The sequence below is a fragment of the Bombus vosnesenskii genome, unplaced genomic scaffold (assembly GCF_011952255.1).
Source record: "Bombus vosnesenskii isolate JDL3184/JDL3185 unplaced genomic scaffold, Bvos_JDL3184-5_v1.1 scf7180000013349, whole genome shotgun sequence".
Taxonomy (NCBI): Eukaryota; Metazoa; Arthropoda; class Insecta; order Hymenoptera; family Apidae; genus Bombus; species Bombus vosnesenskii.
Window position 1 is genome coordinate 1,134,632 of NW_022882985.1, and position 11,255 is coordinate 1,145,886.

Genomic DNA, 11,255 nt, shown 5'->3' on the forward strand with positions numbered 1-11,255 from the left:
GAATTATTGCAGATAATACGTAAGCCGATAGCATGGACATATACCGGAAAGGACTTGCCTTATCACACGGTATTACATGTCTGATCTATGGACAGCCATGTATGCTATCTATCCTGACATGTTGCAAATTGCAATTCCTTCTGTCTTCCATAGATGGCAACACATACCTTATCGCACAGTACTGCATTTCTGGTCTATGGACAGCCATGTGTTACCATCTATCCTGACATGCTTCAAGTTACGGTTCCTTCTGTCTTCCATAGATAGCAACACATATCTTGTTAGTATGTGACATTTGTGATGTCGTATACCGACGTCTTACCGACATGATTACGAAAAACTCAAATGTGATGTAACAAATTAATAACAAATTATCGACTTTTAGAATTTCACACAGTATAACTAAACCCACATAATAACATATAGAATTGTGTTTATTTGTCCTTTCTTCTTTTTTTGAGGTGTACTTTAGTTTATGTATGCAGGAATTTTTACCTATTAAATACATACATACATATCAGTATAAAATGTGTATATTTTTATGAAACTGATTAACAGATTTATTTAATAAACTATGCAACTTTATACATACTTCTCCACAATTTCTAACATGTTCACTCTTTCAATAAATATATTTGCCACATAGTACCTTATTTTTCTTCTTCTTAAATGCTATTTATAAACATTAATAATATGCAATGATCATGTTAATTTCCTAAAAAATAATCTATTTTCGGATTGTCTGTATCAAGTTTTGGCTTTTTAACTTTTGGAATATCCTTAACTTTTTTCATTTTGATAGCAGAAGGTTTAGGGAACTCCTCATATTTTGAATGCCCCCCAAAACCATCAAATGTAATTCTACTATTTTCCTAAATTAATAATATTTACAAATAAAAAAAGTAGGTAGATTGTCAATTTGCAAATTAATATGAGTATTCTTACATTTTTACTGATTCCTTGCTCAAGTCTTGGTTTTTTTGCCAAGATCGAGGAAGTTAATTTTGATGTAGTATATCTCTGAGACATTTGTGTTAAAGCAAATACTCCTCCTGATTTCACTGGAAGATACGGAGAACTTGTTTTATTTTTCTGGAAACAAGTTATTGTTTTTAGGAATTAATAATAAAATCAATCAATAGTATATTGCAAAAATCATAAATTATTTTTGTTACTGTAATAGCAGATTCAATTTTCTCTTTTTGTCCTATATCCTTTTTCTCATTTATGCTATTATTTATACATTCAATTTTATCTTCTCTAGAATCATTTCCTAAATTACCCTCTGTCAAATTCTTTGTTTTTGAATAGAACTTAATTGGCTTTTGTGTCGAAGACATATCTTTTTCTAACTCGCTAAGTCTATTTTGTAAAGACATTTTTTCACTTAGACAAGCCAGATATTCATTTTCAAGTGTTCTATAGATAACATATAACAATAAAAATATTTTTAATATTTTAACAAAAATATTTTTTAATTTGTCAACATTTTCTTTATATTATTATAAGAGTTACATACTTCCTTTTAGTATGTTCATCAGACAGGAAATTTCGTTCCATAGAAACCTTAGTAAGTTCTTGTTGTACACTTTTTAGTTTGGACCTTAATTCTCTTCTTTTATTTTGGCTAACTGTTATCTCTCTAAATTATATATGTAACTTTTAAGAAAGAAATATAAATATACAAAATATAATATAAATAAATAATATTTAACTACCTTTTCATCACAGATATGTATGTAATAAGCGTAGTAGGTTCAGTTGTTCTTGAGATCATCTCATCTACAGCTTCTGTAGTACCATCAAGTATGGTTTGTACACTTAAACAAAAGGTATATTCATTAAATAATTTTTGGATACAATAAAATGTTATATATCTTCACATACTTTTTATAATGCTCAATTTTCTTTCGCAATTGCTCTATTTCTTTTCTTCTGCTTTCTGCTTCTAAACTTTGTTCTTTAAATAATTTAATTTGTTCTTTAAGAGCATAAATAGCATTACATTTTTCACTTATTTCACTTTCCACTTTTCTTACTTCCTTTTTTAACTCCTTATTCTGTTTCTCTAATGTTTCAATCTTTTCTGAATAATGTTTAATATCTTTTTCTTTTAACACAAGTTGAAAATTTAATTTATCAACTTTATCTTGTAAAGAGCATTTATCCTCCACAATGGTATCGTTATTGGAAAAATTAAAATATAATCTATGAATTTTACTTGATGTAGTCTTTTCTCTACATTGTGGACAGGTTTTGGATCTGCATGAAAAAGCAATTAATATATTTACGAGAACGGTTGAATATTTTTTGAGGTATAGAAAATATAAATATTATTTGATAAAATACGAAGTTAATTTTATACGGAAATGCCATATGTTCATACAACATTTTTAATTAAAAACATTATATGTGCCTACCTCTCCAACCATTGAGTTACACAGATAAAATGAAAAATGTGTCCACAAGGTGTATGAAAAACATCATCAGAAGGTGTTAATAGATCACTGCATATCACACATACAATATTCATTTCGCAAACTTAATACAATTAATATTTAAATAGTATATTACTACATACACAAAGTATCATTGGCGTCCTATTTTAATACTACTATATTATATATTTTTATTTTCTCTATTATTTACTTTATTTGAATATCTCATTTTCAAATTAATTTAACAGATATAAAATTCGATATAAATGTTATAGTATTCAACGTTCAATCTTAGGACATTAAGAATTTGAATTCCTAACCTTAAAAATTAGCATATAAGAACGAAACAAAACACTTTGAGTTAACCGTTATCTGTATAGTGCCATCTACGTGTCGTCCAAAAATTACCAAATATTGTTTCAATGAAAATGCACTTTTATTTTTCTGGAAATTACAATTGTAAGAACTTACGGAACTATGTAAATACTAGCAAAGAGAAAATTTCTTCTTTGATACTAGTTAGTACTAAGTATAAATAGTTATAAATAAAAACAAGTAAAGAAACAAACATTTAAAATTCATTTAATGTATTTTCTGCTTCCTTATACATATATTTTAAAAATATATGGATAATTAAAAACTGTACATGAATTAATTAATATTTGTTGTAGTTAGGTGAATTTTTTATTTGCGATCTGGTGTAGTAGATAACTATCTTAACTTTTATAGTAGGTAACTATTTTATTTGAAGCTTTGTGTGGTAGATTTACTACCACTACTGTAATTATTTATTTGAACGATTGTATATCATTTTATCATTGTGCAATTCCTTATTTATTACGCTCCTCATTTACAAAACATTTTCTATAGACTTAAGATTGATTGATTGCATATATAAAATTTCGTTTACAGGTTTATTTTCAAACTTACTTTATTTTTATACATTTCCTTTTTTGACATCATTGGCTTTTCAATTGTCATAATTATTGATTTCTTATTACAAATAGAAATAACAGAAAAAATATATCTTATCTGCCATTTATTTAAATTGCAATTCTTTCCTCTTGCCTTTATTTGTAAAATAATAATTTCAATGTTAATTATACTCTGACGTATTTTAAACATCCAATTTAAGTTTTATTTTATAAAAATGATATTTAACGTTTCATTCTCAATAAAGCGCGGCGCGTGCGTACTACTCCGCCAATCACAATACGTTCACCACGACTTTCCTTCTGCCGATGGACTAACTTGACCCTTTCATCTAAGATGAAACTTCGTACTCCGTCTTTTAATACCTAGATCCACTACATTTTCAGATCTAGTTTCCTATCTAGAATAATTTGATTACACGTTCATGAAATTTCTAGAAGGGTCCTATATCCCCTCCACTACAAAGTCTACAACCTACAACATTTGTTTCCTTAGTAATTTCGAGTTCCGCGTGGAAGTTTGCGGTTCTCACGTTATTTGTTCGTTCGAAAGAATTTTGGCTTTCATCGTGCTCGGAATCTTTTAAAAACAATTTAGCTTTTTTACGAAACAATGTATTGAACATTAAAATCTGTTACAGTTGTAAAATTAAATCAAATTATAAATAAATAGAACCCAATTTCTAGTAGGAGGTAGGTTTTTTTAAAAATTTCGGTAAGGCAAGTATAACTAATGTTACGTAAACTATCAATTATTTTCCTCTTATTGGAAACGTTCAATTGACGAATGTAGATTGTAGGTTATGCTCCATGCATTCATACTTCGTTCAAGCTAACTTTCATTAAACTGAAAGTCGACTGTATTTTTCTCAATTCCGTTATTTCTCTGTTAATTATATCCATATTATATCTTTTTATTTGGTTTATATTGTTTCACTTTGCTTGACAATTTCAAGGTAATGAAAAATTGCATTTGTTGCATCTAGAATAGTGAAAAAGAAGTTAAATTCGTTTTGTCAACGTTTAACATATTTTACTTCAGTATGTTGTAGTTTAATTTTCTTAATAATTCTTAATTCTGTTCATAATTAATACGACTATAATATTTAATCAGGCAATGAAGTTTGTTTTAATATTAATTTTCTATTTATATTAGTTGTAAACTTATATTGTAATACCTGAAATCACTAGTATTAATTTATTCCATTATATTTTAATGTCATTATCAGTTCTTAAGTAGGTTCATAATTGATATAATTACAATATTTGAGTAATGAATAAAATAAAAATATTTTTTTAATAGTTGTCAACCTACATTTTAATTCCTGTAGTCAGTACTAATAATATACCTTATTATATTTCAATGTTCTTAATGACTCTTAAGTTTTTCCTTTTATAATTGATACAGTTAGAATATTTAAGCAAGGAGTAAAATGAAATTTTTGTTAATATTAGTTGTCATTCCTCAGTTCTCTTACACTGTCTTTTTTCTGTAATTGAAAATGTTATTAAATATTATTTATTATAATACAAACAATTTAACTGCATTTGTTAATGTAAAGTAATTAAACACTCATTGATACCTCTTATGAATATTGTACGCATGTTATTTAAATCTTTTGACATCTTTGTAGTCCGTAAGATATGATTATTAAATAATTATGTTTCATGTTTCAGGAATAACTATTTCTTTTTGTAACTACATTTAGACATTGTTACATTGTGAGCTTCTTGTTTCTAAGAAATGGCTAAGTGGGGTGAAGGAGATCCAAGATGGATCGTTGAAGAAAGGCCTGATGCCACCAATGTAAATAACTGGCACTGGTATGATTAAACTTTTAATGCACTTTGTTTTAAAATTGTATAAGCATTAGATTATATATTTTTATACATATAATAAGTTAACAAAAATTTTATCTAACTTAAAGATTGCTTATAAATAATTTTATTGTTATGTATCTAAGTGGAACCTAATAATCTTCTTATACTAATTTCGTTTTCTAAATATTATTGTATTTGATGTACAATATTACATATTTTTCTTTATATTTTGTTTATTGTTTATATTTATTTGTTTGTTATTTATAACATTTTGTACAAAAGATTGTTTTAAATATATACTACATTTGATCCATGATGTCTTTTTGTTCACTTTTACAATACCTAGCACAGCAGACTTTACTAGTATTTATAAATCATAAAGTTCTTATCATTCGAAAACAATATAATCTGAATAAAATACAAATTTCTAAATGAAAGATTTATAAAAGTTTACGTGCAATTGAAGATTCAAATACTTCATTTTTTTCAATAAATATGGATTTAGTAAGTGAAGTTAAGAGAAAGAATTGTTCTTTGAAGGTATATTTATTTACAAGCGTTGGTATTACATGTGTAATTCTATTCATCTTTTTCAAATGTATCCTAGATTGCAATGTCAAATTTCCTTGATATTAATAATTATATATAGTTTGAGAAATAAGTACTTATAATTATAAAAGAGAAATAACTTACATGAATTACAATTTGTATACAAAATTACATATTAAAATACAATACATATACATATATAAGTACATAAAATACAGAAAGAAATAAAAAACTTATATGAATACAATATACAAAATTTATGGTAATTTCGATTTGTTTAAGGACGGAGAAAAATGCCTGTGCTTGGTCCCAAGAAAAAATAAAAGAATTATTTATTAATATGAAGATGGAAGGAGATAATGGTTTGCAATTTTCTTTTTTGTAATAATAACAAAAGAATAATTTGTATAATAATTTCAAATTTCACATACAATATAAACCTAATGATTGTAATTTTTAGTTTCCTGTATAGTAAATGAAATAGAAAAGTGTGAAGGTGAGGCAATGGCAAATAATCGAAAAGGTAAATTAATTTTCTTCTATGAATGGAATATTGTATTGAAATGGGTATCCAACAAAAAATCTGATAAGAAGATTGGGGGTAAAATAAACATTCCAAATCTTTCTGAGGAAAATGATATTTCTGAAGTAGATGTAAGTATCTATATAAAAGTATTTAACAAAGAGAGAAAGAAAATATAGTTATATATAACTTTAAATTCATAAATATTTTACTTACTAAAATTAATTACAAGATTTATATTTATATTTCTTGAAGATATATTTTCTATAAATTTAGTTACTAATAAAAATTTTTATAAAAACATTTGAAGGAATAAAAAACATTACTTTCTTTTATAGATTGAAATTACTCTAGAAGATAGCACAGACGAAGGTGAAGCAGTAAAACATTTCCTGCATACGAAAGGAAAAGAATTTATTAGGGAGAAATTGAAGAAATACGTTTCTTCTTTAAAAGAAGGTAACTTTATGTTAAAATGAATTTAATAATTTGTAAATGTATTGAATTGTCACTTTGGAAATTATTTAAAATTTTTGAATATAATGCTTTTGGTTACACTAAATTAACTTTCTATTATTTGTTATTAGAATTTGCAGCTGGTATGATTTTACCAAAAAAAGATAATGTGAAAGAAAATATCTTGAATATTACGTCTGGGTTCAATGCAAAAGTAAGTATAGGATTGATTCACGTTGTGTGTGTATGTGTGTGTGCGCGCGTGCGTGTGCGTTCGTGCGCGTGTGTGTATGTGTGTGTACAAAGGAAAAGAATTTATTAGGGAGAAAATTCCAACATTAACATATATATATATATATATGTCGGAGATGAAAAAACACTGGAGTCTTTGGAATTTTGGTTAATCCCGCAACATTGTAACCTAGAGTCTATTATAGCTGTAATTAAACAATTGTAGTTATTCAAACCGATTGTAATTGTTCGAGAGTTGTGATAATGAGCTTGGGCTCGAGGCGACAGCCAGTCGCCGAACGTAGCCGCAGTCACGGGATGAACGCTTTGTCTAACAAAGGCATGGAATAATTCTATAGCTCTCCTTGAAAAGGAAATAGTTGTAACACTCGACAGTAAAAATTCCAACGGTCTCTGTCCCGTAGCTCGCCACACGCAGACTCTATTCTTCGAGTAAGATGATTGCCAGATGTTGATGCATCTCCGCAGTACATGTTCAGCTAGCCCGAGGGCCCGTTATAAATCTTAAGATTTAGCCAACTAAAGTCCTTCAAACAGACAAACAGTCTTTGTCCCAGCTACGGGAAAATAGGGGAGACCTATTTTTCAACGAGCGGCGTCTCCCACTAGCAACTTTCCCTCGAGGGCGGCTAGCATCTTTTTCTAACCACCGATATGGAGATTGACCAATTAGCAGCAACGCCAATTTCCCTTACTTTCTGAACGAAGGCTTTTCTCGACGAATCCGATGATCTCGTGTCCTTAGACACACCCCATTATAGTTTTCCTCTGTGGCATCATCGGGACGGGAAAGTCATTCTCTCTCGCGATCTTATCGATGAAAAGAGTAACCCTTTACGACCAGTGAATATTACGCGTCCGACTTGGATTTTGTGAGCACGTTCATCTATCATCCCGTCGACCGCGGATTCGTTATTGAACCCAGGATCATTGTCATTAGTTTCTCGAGTATCTAATTACCACGGTTACTTGTCCGGTTCTATGATAATCGTATTTGCACTAGCCAATGTCTTCTCTATTGCATAATGACGACGTGTAATCCAAACGAAGATTCGTTTTACGCTCCTAACCCTAATTCTAATGTAAACCCGACATATATATATATAATTAATTGTTACAGATGCAAATGAGTTCTGGTGTCATTTCATCGAATAATAAAAAAGAATTTGGATGTAAAATTTCAACAACAACAATTAAACAACAACAGAAGTTTCAATGTAGGGCCGAAGAATTTTACAATGTGTTTACGACAATAGAGGTAAGTCCACTGAGACCACTAACAACAAAATATCTAATAAAATGTACTCTTTCTAAAGATACTTAATAATTGAGTTAAGATCTACAAAAATCTTAAAACAAGAAAAACGTTGATGATTATTTAAACATTCCGTATTTATTGCACTAACAATTTTATTTACTGCATTATTTCTTATATTGTAATCCTATTACTATCCTTTGTTATCTATTGTACCCATTATTTTTTTCATAGAATATTATAGATAATCAATATTCAATTGTATGTGGAAAATATATAATTGTTTACACTTGTACACAATTATGTATTTTTGAAGAATTTTATTTCATATCATTTTATCTAATTAAAGATATTACGTATTTGTAACAAATGAGTAAATGTAACATATTTAGTAAAAGCCCACTCTGATCTTTAATCATTGACTTTAAGGTTTTATTATTAGGTTTATAAAAACTTCTATTGTCGAGATTATTAATCTATTTATAGGTGATTCAAATCTATGAGAATCTTTTCCATCAGAAATAAAGGTGCAAATTATATTTGCTATTATTACTGCAATCTTAATTTAAGAAGTCGGGTTAATCAGTTTATATTTCATTATATCATATACACATCCAGGATGTCTATAAGCTATTCTATGTGAGATTGTAAAAAATGATCAAAACGTTTTTCATTCAATATCGTTCATTATGATCTTTCATACAGTTGCTAGGATATTATTATTGAATGTCTAGGATGTGAACAAAAGATTTGTTTTCTACCTGAAATGATAATAACATTCATAAATAGTTATTTAAAACATCTATGATATCTATCTTATGCATTTATCTATTTGTCGTTTATACCAGTTATAGTATTGCTTTGGGTATATTTCTAAAAATAGTTTTCCTATGAAAATGGCTCGTATCTTATGTATGATATTTGTAAATAAATGTTCTATATCTTCATGTAAAAGAATACTTTTTATGATACAGTCAATCTGCTTATTCTGGTGTAGGTGGAGTAATGAAATTCTGGAGTGCTGAAACGAAATGTTGTTTTATAGGCTGATCTAGTCTCAAAATTGTTTGTTTCCTGATGGGACAAGACAATGATTCAGCTATTGCTATGAAATTTAATACAGAGTGCTAATACTGAAGACAAATTTTGATAAAAGGTTAGTGCACAGAAGAAACATTTATTTGTTTATCTTTAAGTTGTACTGCCTTTGTCTCACTTCAAATGTATTAAATAAAAGTTGGATTGAGTTTTAAATTAGGATTCATTTAATGAGAGATATTAGACTACTAAATAGCAAACTTGTCTTGTCTTTGTTCTTTTTTTATCCAGTTTTGATAGTATTCTAATTTCAAATCAATTATGGTAGTTGTTCTTTAAGTAACATTACTGGTATAAGATAATTTTAAATGCACAGGATGCAATCAATACTTAAAATTCATACTTTCAATTACATTAATGTGTGGTACGTATGCTTCTAAAATATTAGTTTTATATAACTTTTATAGAAGTAGCTTTATAGTATATTTTTTTTTTTGAAGAGTGGGCCTTTGCTATAAGATTTATTATACACATATAGTGTGATATTTTTAAAATATTGGTAAATAATAGAGAAATAAAATTGCTCCTTATATCTTATTTTAAAGACGAATTTAAGATAGATCGATTTTTTCAAATGTAATGATTTATATTTTATTAAATAAAAGGATATGGATTTAACAACATAAATTCTCATTAAAGCAATGAAAGCAAAGAAAATAGTTTAATACAATTACTTTACATATTGTGATTTTGTGATGAAAAGCCTATATAGTCATGTTTTCTTCCAATCTATTTGTAGAATTATTTTATTCTTTGCTATGTTTGTTGACATTGTTATTGTTATATCACTGTTATGTTATTGTTATTGTTATATTCTGTTATTTTATATATCATTGATTGTATATACATATATATTTCATTGTCTTTGGTTTAATTTGATAATTTGTAATACAATATTTCTTTTCAGATGGTTCAAGCATTTACAAAGGGGCCGGTAAAACTCGAACCGAAGAAGGGAGGAAAATTTGAATTATTTGGTGGTAACATACATGGTGACTTTATGGACATAACGCCTGCGAAAATCGTTCAAAAATGGCGTTGCAAACAATGGCCTGATGGTCATTATAGTGATGTTACTATTGATATCTGTGAAAAGAATGACCATACTGAAGTTAGTTTGACACAAGTAGGAGTACCAATTAGGTAAGAAAAATTTATAGTGTTACAAAAACTGTCATAACTAAAAATAATTGAGTCTTGTGCTAAAAGAAAAATTAAGCAGAATTATCAAAGATTATAATTGTTTACATTATGCTCCTCAAATACATTGTAAAAGACATTAATGGCTATGTAAAACTAATCAATTATTTGCAGTGAGGAAGAATCTACAAAAGAAAATTGGGAAAGGTATTATTGGGACGCTATAAAACGTACATTTGGATTCGGTTATTTTATGTGATCTATGTATGCTTTATATTTTGCTTGCTTATTGATAAGTAGAAAAATAATTAAAATATGTATTGTCGTAAATCGCCTCGCATACCATTTACGAACTAGCCGCATAATAATCAGCCACGTACAAAGTGTTCTTTTTCTCAATGCTAGTTACAATTTTTTCTTTTCCTACCATTTCTATTTAGTACATTGTATTGTATAAGCCGGACGAATGACGTTGATTAAATATAAATAAAGTATCATCAGCATGACACATCTGTATTAATAGTTGTATATGTCAAATAAATCATGTCAGATACTTAAATATTTGGTTCTTCTTATTTTTTAGCATTTCTCTTCTGATATTCCTTTACTTTTCATTTTTTCCCAGATATGTTAAAGATACAAACTAAAATTAGTTAATGAAAATTAAAAGATATATGTCGACCTTCCTAATTATGTATAATGGATTAATGACATATAATGTAAAATAATACAATTAATTGATTTTCGTAAATTCCATTTATATTATAAGCGTTAATTGGATGAAACAAGTT

The 11,255-nt window shown here is 27.7% G+C and overlaps 2 protein-coding genes across 5 annotated transcripts; one reads left to right on the forward strand and one right to left on the reverse strand.

Annotated features, from left to right (window-relative positions):
* Positions 1–319: 319 nt before the first annotated feature.
* LOC117236504 (E3 ubiquitin-protein ligase TRAIP-like) lies at positions 320–2,821 on the reverse strand. Of its 2 annotated transcripts, XR_004493862.1 has the most exons (8): positions 2,421–2,821; positions 1,888–2,262; positions 1,719–1,820; positions 1,520–1,642; positions 1,176–1,419; positions 946–1,092; positions 593–872; positions 327–495 (listed from the first exon to the last, which is right to left on the reverse strand). XR_004493862.1 is itself a non-coding variant. In XM_033499515.1 (7 exons), the coding sequence occupies exons 1-7, from the start codon at positions 2,531–2,533 to the stop codon at positions 708–710; spliced, it is 1,269 nt and encodes a 422-aa protein (XP_033355406.1). In that variant the 5' UTR covers positions 2,534–2,821; the 3' UTR covers positions 320–707. The 2 variants fall into 2 exon arrangements, 1 of the variants encoding a protein (XP_033355406.1); XM_033499515.1 differs by having other exon boundaries at positions 320–872.
* Positions 2,822–3,735: 914 nt separating this feature from the next.
* Positions 3,736–11,025, forward strand: LOC117236485 (activator of 90 kDa heat shock protein ATPase homolog 1). 3 transcript variants are annotated; one of them, XM_033499489.1, is made up of 9 exons: positions 3,736–4,063; positions 5,048–5,194; positions 6,023–6,102; positions 6,201–6,394; positions 6,602–6,722; positions 6,851–6,933; positions 8,092–8,229; positions 10,232–10,467; positions 10,639–11,025. In XM_033499489.1, exons 2-9 carry the CDS (start codon positions 5,115–5,117, stop codon positions 10,721–10,723), a joined length of 1,017 nt encoding a protein of 338 aa, XP_033355380.1. In that variant the 5' UTR covers positions 3,736–4,063; positions 5,048–5,114; the 3' UTR covers positions 10,724–11,025. The 3 variants fall into 3 exon arrangements, with proteins under 3 accessions (XP_033355380.1, XP_033355379.1, XP_033355381.1); XM_033499488.1 differs by having other exon boundaries at positions 4,022–4,083; positions 5,112–5,194; XM_033499490.1 differs by lacking the exon at positions 3,736–4,063 and adding an exon at positions 4,197–4,326.
* The last annotated feature ends 230 nt before the right edge of the window (positions 11,026–11,255 follow it).

Excerpts from the sequence above, each read along its gene's own strand:
- LOC117236504 (XM_033499515.1), bottom strand. The coding sequence starts at position 2,533 with ATGAATATTGTATGTGTGATATGCAGTGATCTATTAACACCTTCTGAT. Across the intron at positions 1,643-1,718 it reads TACATATCTGTGATGAAAAG|AGAGATAACAGTTAGCCAAA; the intron begins GTAGTTAAATAT and ends TATATAATTTAG. Across the intron at positions 873-945 it reads AGCAAGGAATCAGTAAAAAT|GAAAATAGTAGAATTACATT; the intron begins GTAAGAATACTC and ends TTATTAATTTAG.
- LOC117236485 (XM_033499489.1), top strand. The coding sequence starts at position 5,115 with ATGGCTAAGTGGGGTGAAGGAGATCCAAGATGGATCGTTGAAGAAAGG. Across the intron at positions 5,195-6,022 it reads AATGTAAATAACTGGCACTG|GACGGAGAAAAATGCCTGTG; the intron begins GTATGATTAAAC and ends GATTTGTTTAAG. Across the intron at positions 6,723-6,850 it reads CGTTTCTTCTTTAAAAGAAG|AATTTGCAGCTGGTATGATT; the intron begins GTAACTTTATGT and ends ATTTGTTATTAG.